We start from the raw sequence: 13,540 nt of genomic DNA, 5'->3' as shown, positions 1-13,540 counted from the left end.
GCTATCTCATCACATTCTAAAGGCTCAGAGATCAGGATGAAAATACTACAAGGATTGGATTCTGGTGAAGTTTCTTGACTTCAAGAAATGGTCCAAAACACAGTCTTTCCACTGTATAATGTGGGGAGGAGGGAGTTCCCTGGTGTCTTTTTCTTATAAGAATATCAGTCCTAGGGCTGGAGAGATAGCTCAGAGGTTGAGTGTCCACTTCTCTTGGAGAGGGTCTGAGGGTCTCAGCACTTCCATCAGGTGGCCCATCAGCACCTGTACCTCCTGCTCCAGGACACTCTATTCCGGCTTTTTCAGGTACCTGCACTCTTAAGAGAAAAATAACACTAATCTTGACATGGTTGTGTATGCCTTAGAAGGACAAGGCAGGAAGATCATGAGTTTAGGATCCTTGTGGGGTGCGTGGGGGGTGGGGGCAAACATGAAAAATTAGTTGGTTTGAGGTGTTATTAGTCATGTGTCTGTTGCTATGGTAAATACCCGTAAGAAACAATTTAAAAGAAGGAAATAATTCTTTGTTTTAGGTCATGGTTTGACATATTTCTGCCCAAGACTGGCTGACCCCTCCTTGATGGGCCTACCTAATATAAGGCTGCCTGTCATGGCAGAGCACGCTTTGGAACAAAGCAGCTTTACCTGTGGCAGAACCAAAGCAGGGATGGGAGAGAGTCAGGGCAAGATCTAGCCTGCAAGTATTCATCCAGACATCTGCTTCCAACAGCTAGACTCTCTCTCTCTCAATCTATATGAATTTATAAATGAGGTAATTATTTGTGTGTCTTAGAGGTTTTTTTTCATACATATCAGTGTGTGTGTATGTGTGTGCATGTGTGTAAGTGTATTTTTTTCAAGGTCTGATCATTTATTTTTAAAAACTTATTTTTAACTGGACTCAGACTTAGAAGTAGAAGTTCTTAGCAAAGACACAGCCCAAGTCTCTTGGCAGTCTGTTCCTGGCAGTTTTTGACGTTTTTCATTCTCTTGGCCGAAAGTTTAGCACATTCTGCAGCATCCTTGTTTTTCTTAGCGTGTGTTTCTTCAGAGTGCTTGTGTTGCAGGACACGTAGAGTGACAAAATGCTGAAACTTGGGGCTTTGGTCCTGGGCATCTTACCTTCCTTTGTTTAAGGGCTTTTAGACAGCGTATTGGAGGACATTTTAGAGAGACTGAAAGAAAAATCAGATTCTGCTGTCTCTTTTTGGGCTCAGTAGTTATCTGTCAGTCCAAGAGATCTTCCTCCCTTCCTTCTCCCAACAGTAATCAAGTTGAGAACATGTAGAGGGGCATCCACAATGCATCTGCAGACAGACTTGTGCTTCCTCCCTCCAGTTCTTGGTCTGTTACAAGAATGCCCCTGACTCGGCTGCAGGCACATGCTGCCGTGGGTAGGACACCCTGATTTGTGGAAGACTGTTTGTCATGAGACCACACAACCTGCCCACTTTTCACATAGAGCAGCAGCAGCTACTTCTACGGCCGTTCAGTTTTCATTGTACAGAGCTTGCGTTCATGTTCCCTTCAATGAGTTTTTGATGGCTGGTGCCTGGGAAGAGATATTCCAGCTTTCTCTGACAGTTAACACCTAGGCGGTACCACAGAAAAGAGCATGTATACTTTAAAAAAAATACTGGTATAGTGTAACTACTGGACTCATTTGTTTTCTTTTTCCTTATTAAAAATAAGGGTATATGAAATCCACACAAATACATCATTTTGTACAGATTCCTTTAGAGTGTGTTTCTTATATGTGGGATTGAGCATACTGAACGTTTTGATAACTACTGCCAAACTGTCTTCCTATAAAGACTGCAGATTCACAGAGCTATTGACAGGGAGTGAGAATGTTGATTTAGCCATACCATTGCCAAAGCGATAGCACTATTTTAAAGTTGATTCCAGTCTGATGTTGAAATTTCATCTTCTATTTTAGATCTTGAATTTATTTGAAATCTTGATGTTGAACCTCCTTTCAATTTCTTTGGGCACTTATTTTTTTATGAATTTCTTAATTGGCCCATTTTATTAAGAAATTAAAAAAATCGGTTTGGTATTGACTTACATTTTCTAAAATAAATTTTATATGGGTTTTGGGAATCTGAACTCAAATGTTCTTACTTTTCCTCAGCCTGAATATAAATTTTGAATATGAATCTTTCATTAAATATTGCACATATAAATTTCCCTGTCGCCTCCTTCTCTTTTGACTGCACTAATGGCATCTTTTAAAGTGAGATACTTCATTTTGTAGACATGTTAATCATTTATTTATGGTTACTGTATTTTGTGTAGTGTTTAAGAGAGACTTCTGTATAATCCATTCTTTTATGTGCAGGTCTATTTTGGGTCTTGTTCTTTCAATTGTTTTCTAATCCTCTACCAGTAGTGTGCTTCTAGTTCCTGTGTGTATCAGGTCTTTGAAATCTGAGAGGACAAAAGCAGCATCATTCATTCATTTCTTCTGCACAACTGCCCTTGCTGTTTTTATTTATGGTTTCTCCTCTTTACTCTCAACTATTACTTCCCTATGCTGCTGTATGTTGCTGTATTCTGCTAAGATTTGTAGCAGTTAAGTAGTATGCGAATAGTGATAATAGACTGCTGACATTTTAGATGAAATAGCCTTTGAAGTAAGAAAGTAGAACGTTCACAGTTAATGCATAAGTGTATGTCTTTGTTTCCTTGGCAATATTTTACACAGTTGATGTTTCTGAATATGTAACTTCTATATAAACTTTAATGTCTGTTAATATTACTTTTAGAAGCTATTTTGTTGGACTTTGCTGCTTTATCTTAATGTTAGTTGGGAAGCGAAGTAAATATAACCAAGGTCCTTCTTGCTTTTGGAATTTCTTTTTTAACAGTAGGGAATAAAATGAAAATGTAAAATGTAGGAAAATAATTATTGCTTTTATTTTCAAATAGCTGGAGTTAGATGCTATTCTGAGTACAACATCTGTTACTATGGTGTTTCCTTAATTCAGGGTCAGCTTTCTAAAAAGCTGGAACCTGCTTCATGCTTTGAAAGAAATAATTCTCAGTGGCCTTGAGCAGCTATAGCCTTTGTTATACCCTAATTGCTACTTTTAAGTGAAGAACATAGAGTAGTTTTTCCTGTATTTCTGAAAAATCAATACAACATTCCACATTGTATGCTTTTGAAATAGAGGTAGATATATAGAAATACATTTTTACAAATAAAAAAGTATACAATATTAATTTGTTTTATAGTTATGTTACTCAAATGAATAGATTTGATAACCTTTTTAAAAAGTTCTTTTGTTTACTTACTGATTTATGGGGGCCACATTTCCATGTAGACAATTCAAAGAGTCTGTCTGCTCTCTCTTTCTACTGTTTGTACCTCAGAAGTTATAAGGCTTGATAGCCAGCACCTCTGCCAGCTGAGTCACCTCACTGATTAGATCTGACAACTTTTTAAAAGTGATGCTTGTGTATGTGATTTTATTTTTTAGGGAAATACCATGTCACGTCTGCTTACACAGGTGGACTGTTTAAGGGTTTCTGGGATTTCACTAAAATTCTAGGGATCTGGGGAATGGAAAGGAGTCTATTCTTTTTCTACACGTCTCAAGTTAATGTACCCTGATACAGAAATGGAAAGTTTCTATATTTTGGTTAGCATCTGGGAAGCCTTGTCAAATTTCACATGGGAAAAAAAATGGTCTTGGGGGTCTCTGAAGATACTTTTATTTTGCATTTTTCTAGTAGATTTAATAGTTTGTAGGTCTGAGGACAAAACTCATAAAGTAGATCTAGCCTACAAAAAGATACATATCATTGGCCCACATGGTGTTTTTAAAATACCTAGATTTATGATACCTCCCAGGAAACAGATATCTGCCAGGCCTTATTAACATACAAAAGTGACTAAATGGGTGTCTCCAGACACCATCCTACTCTGATCTGAAGGTGTCAGTTGCCGTTTATCCACTGTACAGGTGACTTGTTAGAGTTGTTATGTTACCTAGTATGCTTCTGACACAGTGGACTGATCAGCCTACACTACCTTTTCTCTGTGTACAGCTAAGATTAAAAATGAGTAAATACTGACAGAAAATCTAACAAAACAAAATCTAACCTATTTTTCAGAAACATGCTGCACTTTCACGTCTTTATGCCTTTGTTGTTGTATTTTTTTTCTCTAAAATACCTAATTTCTCTTTTTATTAACTGATTTCTACTCATCTGTCAGCACCTTGAATCTTCTTTGGTTAACTGTCTACAGTTTCTCCGTCTTCTGAAGTCTTGGAGCATTTCCCTTCTCAACATGGTAACTTCTATTATAGTAGCAGTGTGTTTGAATTAGCCTCTTCTCACTGCCAGGTACTTACATAGCCGTGCTTGCTTGCTGTTTTGGAGACCAAGAAACCAGTCCTATTTTTACCCTACTCTCTACAGTTGGCCTTCTGCCTTAAATTTGAATGTTTTTTTTCTTGCTTTTCAGTTACAGATGAGGATACAGTTAAGAGATATTTTGCCAAGTTTGAAGAAAAGTTTTTCCAAACCTGTGAGAAAGAACTTGCCAAAATCAACACATTTTATTCAGGTGAGTAGTCATAAAAAAAGAAACATTCTGTGATGTTCGTCAGGCTTGTCCAGTGTCCCTTGAGGCTAGCCTTCCTTGCTTATGCTGATGATGGGTTTGTCTGTGTGGATTAAGGACATGTCTGGCATCTTAGTGTTTACACTTTATGTGAGCATCGCCTATGTTCCCTTCCAGTTACTTAGGAGTTATAAATTCCATTTTATCTTTTTATAAGTTTTCATGCCTACCTCCAGATTATCACTCAGGTTGATTTTATGCCCTTTTCTTGGCTAGAAACACTCATTTGCATCTCTCTAAAGCACTGGTCCCTAGAGTGTCATCTGCAAGGTGCTGTTGGAGTTTCAGAGGAAAATATTAACTTCTGTTTATGTATGTCTAGGTTGTTTAAAGTATGTGTTTAAATGTACTTAATGGAGATTAGTAAAGTAATGTCCTTGTAATAGAGTGCCTAGAGCATTGCCTTTAGGCATCACAAATCCTGTGGAGCCTAGTTGATGATTAGATGATTTTATGAGTACAGAATCAAATCAGTGAGTTGGATACAAAGAGATTCCATCCTGTATTTCCTCATATGTTGCTGAATTTACCCCCTCACGTTTGCAATCCCCTGCTGGAAGTAATGATCAATAATGAATTTCTTCTCTTGGTAAAGGCTTTGAAAATAACATAGCCTTAATACTGACATAATCAACAAAAACAAACAAACAAAAAACCGAACAAACCACTAGTATGTATTAGTTTGAAGAGAGACACATGCACTCCTGCATGCAGTTTTACATGGGTTCTAGGGATTTGAACTCAGATTCTCAGGCTTAGATGGCCTGTACTTTACCTGGTGAGCCATCTCCTTAGTCCTTCACTTTTTAAAAATTATTTTTTTTTAATTTTTTTATTAATTACACTTTAGTCACTTTGTATCCCCCCCATAAGCCTGTCCATCCTCCCCTTCCGGTCCCTCCTTCCCTCCCCCTTCTTCATGCATGCCCCTCCCCAAGTCCACTGATAGGGGAGGTCCTCCTCTCCTTCCTTCTGATCTTAGTCTATCAGATCTCATCAGGAGTGGCTGCATTGTCATCTTCTGTGGCCTGGTAAGGCTGCTCCCCCCTTAGGGGGAGGTGATAAAAAAGCAGGCCAATCAGATTATGTCAGAGGCAGTCCCTCTTCCCATTACTATGGAACCCACTGGGACACTAAACTGCCATGGGCTATATCTGTGCAGGGGTTCTAGGTTATCTCCATGCATGGTCCTTGGCTGGAGTCTCAGTCTCAGAAATGACCCCTGTGCCCAGATTTTTTGGTTCTGTTGTTCTCTTGTGGAGCTCCAGTCCCCTCCAAGTCTTTCTATCTACCCCTTCTTTCATAAGATTCTCTATACTTTGCCCAAAGTGTAGCTGAGTCAAAGCCTCTGCTTTGATACCCTGCTGGGTAGAGTCTTTCAAACTTCCTCTGTGGTAGGTTCCTGTCCTATTCCCTCTTTTCTCTCTCTTCTGATGCCCATCCCATTTGCCTTTCTGAATAAGGATTGAACCTCTTACCCAGAGCCCTCCTTATTGCTTAGCTTCTTTAGGTGTACAGATTTTAGTATGTTTATCCTATATTATATGTCTAATATCTACTTATAAGTGAGTATATACCATGTGCATCTTTCTGCTTCTGGGATGCCCCATTCAAGATGATCTTTTCTAGTTTCTACTATTTGCCTGCAAAATTTCATGATTTCCTTATTTTTAATTGCTGAGCAGTATTCCATTGTGTAAATGTACCACAATTTCTGTATCCATTCCTCAACTGAAGGACATCTGGCTTGTTTCTAGCTTCTGGCTATTACAAATAAAGCTGCTACAAACATGGTTGAGCAAATGTCTTTGTTGTATACTTGAGCATCTTTTGGATATATGCCTAGGAGTGTTATAGCTGGATCTTGAGGTAGCACTATTCCTAATTGTCTGAAAAAGTACCAGATTGATGGTGGGACCGGGAGGACACTGTGTCTGACGAGCAGGACAGCAGTGACTGCACAGCAACCAACAGACCAAACTCTGGGCCCTAAAACACCAGCAGTTGTATTTCTCAGGTGAGAAAAAAACCCACCCCACGGTGTGGGAAGCAATCAGGTCCGTTCTCCACTTTATTTTTGAAAATAAACTTTATATTAAAAAAACCCTTGCATATAAATAAAAACATTTTTTTGAGACAGGGTTTCCCTATGAATCTGAGTTTGGATTTTAGCTAGCACATCCCCATGACTTCTTGTCTCTACTTCCAGTGCTGGGGCTACAGATGGCATCATCATGCTCAGCTTTTATATGGGTGCTGGGTTCTGGACTCAGGTCTGAGTCATCTTCCTTATTTTTATTTGTAAAGAAAGAGGTTATATAATGAGCATAGCGCTTTAAGAAAGGCGTAGGGTGATAAGAATTCAGTAGTGATGACGAGCATATAGCTCAGTGATCAGGAGCTTCCTTAGAATACTCAAGGCCATGAGTTTGATCTCAGAAAAAAAAAAGTAATAAAACAAAATATCCAACTATAGTTTTGAGTATCTACTTAAGGGTACAATAGTGAATCTGTATCTGTTCAAGTTGTTCTACTATTATCTGAAGCAGTCCAAAGGTTAGCACTATAGTACATGATAAATTGAGTTTTGCTAAGTGAGCACAATATAAAGCAATAAGGATAAAGGGGTTAAAAGTACATGGACAAAATTATTAAAATGACTGGTGAAAAGAAATCAGTACTGGGTTAACATAAGTGACTGGAAGAAAATGGAGGCATGAAAGAATTTGAGCTCTATAAGATTCAGAAAACAACCAAATGAAAAACAGAGGGCTAGCTAGCATAGTGAGGCTGGCGAGGAGCCCTGTCTGCTCTTTCAGAGAAGCAAGATTCAATCCCCAGCATCCACATGATGGCTCATGTCCATCTGTAACTCAAGTCCTAGCACATCTCTTTTCCAGTTTCCACAGGCATCGACACGGCACACAGACATACATGCAGACAAAACATCCATCCATACAAGATAACAACATTATGAATGTATGTATGTCTGTATGTGCATGTATCCAACCAGATGTTAGGGAAGGGGTGTAAAAAGCTTAAAGCCTGGAACATATGGTCATAGATGATTAGTTGTGATTTACTAATGTGGAGGAAGTATGGCTGTGGGCAAGTATGGCTGTGGCCAAGACAGAATGTGCTAAAGTAGAGTGGAACCCAAAATGGACTGTCCACAAGGGAAATTAAGTCACCAGGGTTATGCAGAAAGTTGAAATAAAGCTTTAAACTGGGAGCTGGGCATCTCCATTCTCTGGGAACAACCAAGAGATCAACAGTAGCAAATACACAGGAGTGGCGGACTCCATAAGATACTAAATGGTCAAAGATCCATTTTTCAGGATACGTAAATAGCTTTGAAAAACAACAGTACCTAAAAGAACATTGGAACTATTTTGGCAGCTGCTTCTTAACCTCTCCCAATTTCTCACTGGGCCATAAAAAAGAATATCCAGCCCCGTCTGAGGGCTGCTGAGAACATCAGAGTAAGATGCTTCCAAAAATTATACACAAGCTGGAAGGTAAAATCATTTTTTGAAAAAGAAACTAATTAAGTCACGTAACAGTCATCAAGTGCCCCTGCAGGGAGTTGGAAGGAACAGGAGAATCCCTGGAAGGTCATGGGCTAACTAGCCTGCTTATGTAGTGTGTGTGGAAGGGTAAGAGAAGATACGAGACCCTGTCTCAAACAAGGGAGAAGACAAGGACTGACACCTGAGGTCCTCATTCACACTCACACAGTGGCATCTCTGTGGCCTCATTCACACTCACAAAGATACGTGTGTGCACACATACTCTGTATATAAACACACACATATGGGGTAGGAGGATGGAATGCAGTTGAATGTGTTCTCATGTCAGCCTCTACGTCCTGCATGCACTCATGTGGAACGGGCACTCAGGGATAGCCTCCCCCCACCCACACAATAAATCATTAATTTTAAAAAACAACAGCCATCAATTCCCATTAATCTGTAATATGCACATCTATGCTACCCTTCCAAAAATATCTATAGATATTCTTGATTTTTCTCTGTAACATTGCTTGAATTCCATTCTCTGAGGCTTGTTTCAGTAATGATTTCCCCTGAGAGTAATTCGATAAATGGATTTAACTTTCTTTTAAACCAGTTTAGTCTTCTTAGCAAGTCACTCCTTTCAAACCAAAAGGAAATGAGCAGGTTCTTTAAATGTTGCCTCCTCCCCTTTCTTTTGTCGGTCTTCTTCCACAGCAGATAGAAGAGTTTATAAAAGGACATAGCATCTATGCATGTCTTTATTAAGAGATTATAAGTGCCTTCTAAGGCACAGACATAATTGAAATATTACTTGAAAGCATAAAAATGATTAGATCTTCAAGAGAATTATGCAGAAAAAATTGCAGTGTCCCAAGGACTCATGTGATTTCCAGTTAGAAGGTAGAAGGTCACGGAAGAACCAATAGTGTAGACAGAGAAAAAGGCAACTGTTTTGGGAGGATGCTGTGATTTGAATCTGAACTGCCCCTCACAAACTCGGATTAACCGTTTGTTCCTGGGCTGCTGGTGCGTTTTGAAAGGCTGTGGAACCTTCAGGAGGTAGAAGATGGACATCAGAGACAGACCAGTGCCGGTGTACATTTGATGGTCATCCTGGCCCCTGCTTGTAGCCCACTGCCTATTTCTGGGTGATATGAACAGCCTCACCTCACACTGTTCTGCCGTTCCTTCCCACTGTTGGGCTCAAATCTCAGTCCTTGAGCCAGAACAAATCTTTCCTGCTGTGTCTGTCAGGTACCTATTTTGGTTACCATGATACAGAAGTAAGAATATTGGAAAGAGTATGTCTACATTAAGAAAATGACATTAGGTAAGAGCTAAGGCTCTAAATGAAAAGTACGTAAGATCAGATTTTCTAGCATTTTTCTTTTGCAGTGATGTTTTTAGAAGGGATCCTTGATCTCAAATCAAAATTAATAATTTGTGTTACAGAGAATAGATAGTGCTTCTTAGTTTACAAAGAAAAATAAATATCTACTTTTAGCGACACATATTTTGAGTTATAGTAAAAAAAATTCTACTTTATGACTAAGCATGCAAATACACATACTTTTTTGTTATTGTTTTTTGAGAAAGGATTTCTTTATGGAGCTCTGGCTGTCCTGGAACTCACTCTGTAGACTCAGAGATATCCCTGTCTGCTGGATTAAAGACATGAGCCATCACATTTGGCTAGACCTTCATATTTTTTGTATACTTAAATGCACCTATGAGTGTGAATATACAAATGTTTAAATAATTTAAATGTTTTTAATCCATCTGTTTTGTCTGCTTTTAGTCTATTCTGTTTTTATACTTTTCTTTTTCTGATTGATTTTTACTAATTGTAGTTTACTAAACTGTATTTTTTGTTTTGTTTTGTTCTTAAGACAAGTTATATATGCAGATGTGACTGGCCTAGAACTTGCTATGTAGACCAGGCTTGCCTTGCACAAGATTTGACTGTCTCTGCGTTCTCAGTGCTATGATTAAAGGCCTGTACCACTATACCCAACTTAAATTGGTTTTGAACATTGGTTTTAACCCATATTGGGTTGCAGGATTCCATTTGAAAAGTGAGTAGGTCAAATTTCAAAAATTATTTTGGGTTGGCTATTATTAAATTTTTTGGATGCTATGAGTTAATGACTTACCTTGTATATTGGCAAGGCCATTGGAGTACAAATTGATAGCCACTGACTGAATTTTTGCCAGGTCAGGAAGTGGTGAGTAATATGAAGACATGATTGGCAGAAATAGAATTTGGCACTTATTGTAGACAGTATCACTTTCCTCCCTATTTAGCTGCTTCCTGCCCAGCAGATTGTCTCATAGACTGCAGTCCTCAGACACTCATGCTTAAGACAAACCATAAGTAACACATGAGTTAAGTTTTGGAGTAAGTAGTGAGAGAAGATCTCAATGTTTAGCCTAGGCTAGCCTCAGACACTTTGTCTTTCCTCCTTGCTAGGGCTTTTCAGTGCTGGTTATAGTAGTGTACGCCACCTATTTGAGCTTATCAGCTCACCTTCATCTACTTAGATCTCACAGATTACTTATTATAATCAGTGTTTTTGTTTTGTCTGCATGTATGCCTGTGTGAGGCTGTTGGATCCCCTGGAACTGGAGTTACAGACAGTTGTGAGCTGTCATGTAGGTGCTGGGAACCCAAGTCCTCTGGAAGAGCAGCCAGTGCTCTTAACCCCTGAGTCATTTCTCCAGCCCCCAAATGGTCAGTCTTTAGCTGACATATATTTCAGATCCAAACATTTTAATACCTCACAATTTTGTGTCTTTTTTAATCATATCAAAAAGCCAAAGATAGATAGATAGATAGATAGATAGATAGATAGATAGATAGATAAAGTGCTAATTCCATCAGCTGATTACATTTTGAAATTTTTTAACCTTAATTTTTGTTTTTGTTTAGATTTTAAATGTTTTATTATGATTTATTCAATTATACAATTTATTTAGCCCCCTTTCTCATCCCCTCCCAATCCTGCCTTCCATCCCTCTTCTCCCATGCCCCTCCACCAGGCCACTGATAGGGGAGGTTCTCTTCCCCTTCAATCTCACCCTAGCCTATCAGGTCTCATCTGGACTGGCTACATTGTCTTCCTCTGTGACCTGGTAAGGCTGCTCCCACCCCTCAGGAGGAGGTGATCAAAGAGCCAGCCACTTTTCCCCTTACTAGGGTACCCACTTGGATACTGAGCTGCCATGGGCTACATCTGTTGAAGGGGTTCTGTTATTTCTATGCATGGTCCTTGGCTGGAGTCTCAGTCTCAGAAAAGACTCCTGTGCCCAGATTTTTTGGTTCTGTTGCTCTCCTTGTGGAGCTCCTGTCCCCTCCAGGTCTTCCCCTCTTCTTTCATAAGATTCCCTGCACTCTGCCCAAAGTTTGGCTATAAGTCTCAGCATTTGCTTCGATACCCTTCTGGGAAGAGTCTTCCAGAGGCCCTCTGTAGGTAGGCTCCTGTCCTGTTCCCTGTTTTCTCCATCTTCCGAGGTCTATCCTGTTTGCCTTTCTGAGGGGATTGAACATCTTACCCAGGGTCCTCCTTCTTGATTAGCCTCTTTAGGTGTACAGATTTTAGTAGGTTTATCCTATATTATATGTCTAATATCTACTTATAAGTGAGTATATACCACTTTCTTTCTGCTTCTGAGACACCTCATTCAGGATGATCTTTTCTAGTTACCACCATTTGCCTGCAAATTTCATGATTCCTTGTTTTTAATTGCTGAGCAGTATTCCATTGTGTAAATTTATCACAATTTCTGCATCCATTCCTCAACTGAGGGACATCTGGGTTGTTTCCAGCTATTACAAATAAAGCTGCTACAAACACGGTTGAGCAAATGTCTTTGTTGTACATTTGAGCATCTTTTGGATATATGCCTAGGAGTGTTATAGCTGGATCTTGAGGTAGCACTATTCCTAATTGTCTAAGAAAGCTCCAGATTGATTCCCAAAGTGGTTATACAAGTTTACATTCCCACCAGCAATGGAGGAGGGTTCCCCTTTCTCCACATCTTCTCCAACATGTGTTGTCACTTGAGTTCTTGATCTTAGCCATTCTGATAGGTATAAGGTAAAATCTCAGGGTCGTTTTGATTAGCAAATTTTCCTGATGACTAAGGACATTGAGCGTTTCTTTTAAGTGTTTCTTTGCCATTCGATATTCCTCTATTGAAAATTCTCTGTTTAGCTCTGTACCCCATTTTTTTTTTAATTGGATTACCTGATTTGTTGCTGTTTAACTTCTTGAGTTCTTTATGTATTCTGGGTATTATCCTTCTTTCTGATATAGGGTTGGTGAAGATTTGAAGATTCTTTCCCAGGCTGTAGGCTGTCATTTTGTTCTGATGACATGTCCTTTGCTTTATAGAAACTTCAGCTTTATGAGATCCCATTTATTAATTGTTGATCTTAGAGCCTGTGTTGTTGGTGTTCTGTTCAGGAAGTTGTCTCTTGTGCCAATGAGTTTAAGGCTCTTCCCCACTTTTCCTTTTAACAGGTTTAGTGTGTCTGGTTTTATCCACTTTGATCCACTTGGACTTTAGTTTTGTGCAGGGTGATAAGTATGGATCTATTTGCATTTTTCTACATGTAGACATCTAGTTAGACCAGCACCATTTGTTGAAGATGCTATCTTTTTTCCAGTGTATAGTTTTGGCTTCTTTCTCAAAAATCAGGTGTCCATAAGTGTGTGGGTTTATTTCTGGGTCTTCTATTCGATTCCATTCATCCACCAGTGTGGTCAGTACCATGTTGCTCTATAGTACAGCCTGAGATCAGGGATGGAGATACCTCCAGAAGATCTTTTATTGTAGAGGATTGTTTTAGCTATTCTGGGTTTCTTGTTATTCCATATGAAGTTGAGAATTTTTTTTTCAAGGTCTGTAATAGTCTAAAAACTATTTAATCTTCCCAAGCCAATATACACTTGCTTATAAAATAATCCAATAAACTTCCAGGCCTCTTAGGATTTTTTTGTTAAGAGTAAGAAGACATGTTCAATTGAAAACTTGATGTAAATTACATTTTTGTTTTTTACTATATGTTTTTGTTTAGTTTTAAAAGGACACTTATTTTTATTTATAGAAAAAGGTTTGCATAATTGAAAAACCGTGAGGAAAAAAGGGAGTATCAAAAATGAAGGGTCCCAGTTTCTAAGATGAATGTAAATGCAAGCATCCTCAATAAAATACTTGCAAGCCAAATTCAACAGTATACTAAAAAGTCGATACAGGATCAACTTAGTTTCATTCCAGGAATGCAAAGATGTTTCAACACATGCAAATCAATGACTGTAATAAAGCACATAAATAGAATCAAGGGCCCCAAGTCACGTGATCATTTCAATAAATGTAGAAAAAAAATTCT

At 38.7% G+C, this 13,540-nt stretch overlaps 1 protein-coding gene across 1 annotated transcript in view; it reads left to right on the top strand.

Annotated features, from left to right (window-relative positions):
• Positions 1-13,540, top strand: part of Xpr1 (xenotropic and polytropic retrovirus receptor 1) — a 157,294-nt gene that overhangs the window by 63,800 nt on the left and 79,954 nt on the right. The window contains exon 3 of the mRNA XM_021660536.2: positions 4,475-4,576. Coding sequence (XP_021516211.1) covers positions 4,475-4,576 — 102 coding nt within the window. The remainder of the gene's footprint in view (positions 1-4,474; positions 4,577-13,540) is intronic.

Source organism: Meriones unguiculatus, chromosome 11 (assembly GCF_030254825.1).
Source record: "Meriones unguiculatus strain TT.TT164.6M chromosome 11, Bangor_MerUng_6.1, whole genome shotgun sequence".
NCBI classification, from domain to species: domain Eukaryota; kingdom Metazoa; phylum Chordata; class Mammalia; order Rodentia; family Muridae; genus Meriones; species Meriones unguiculatus.
Note: the sequence above shows the minus strand (reverse complement) of the source record. Positions and strands in the feature narration are given on the sequence as shown.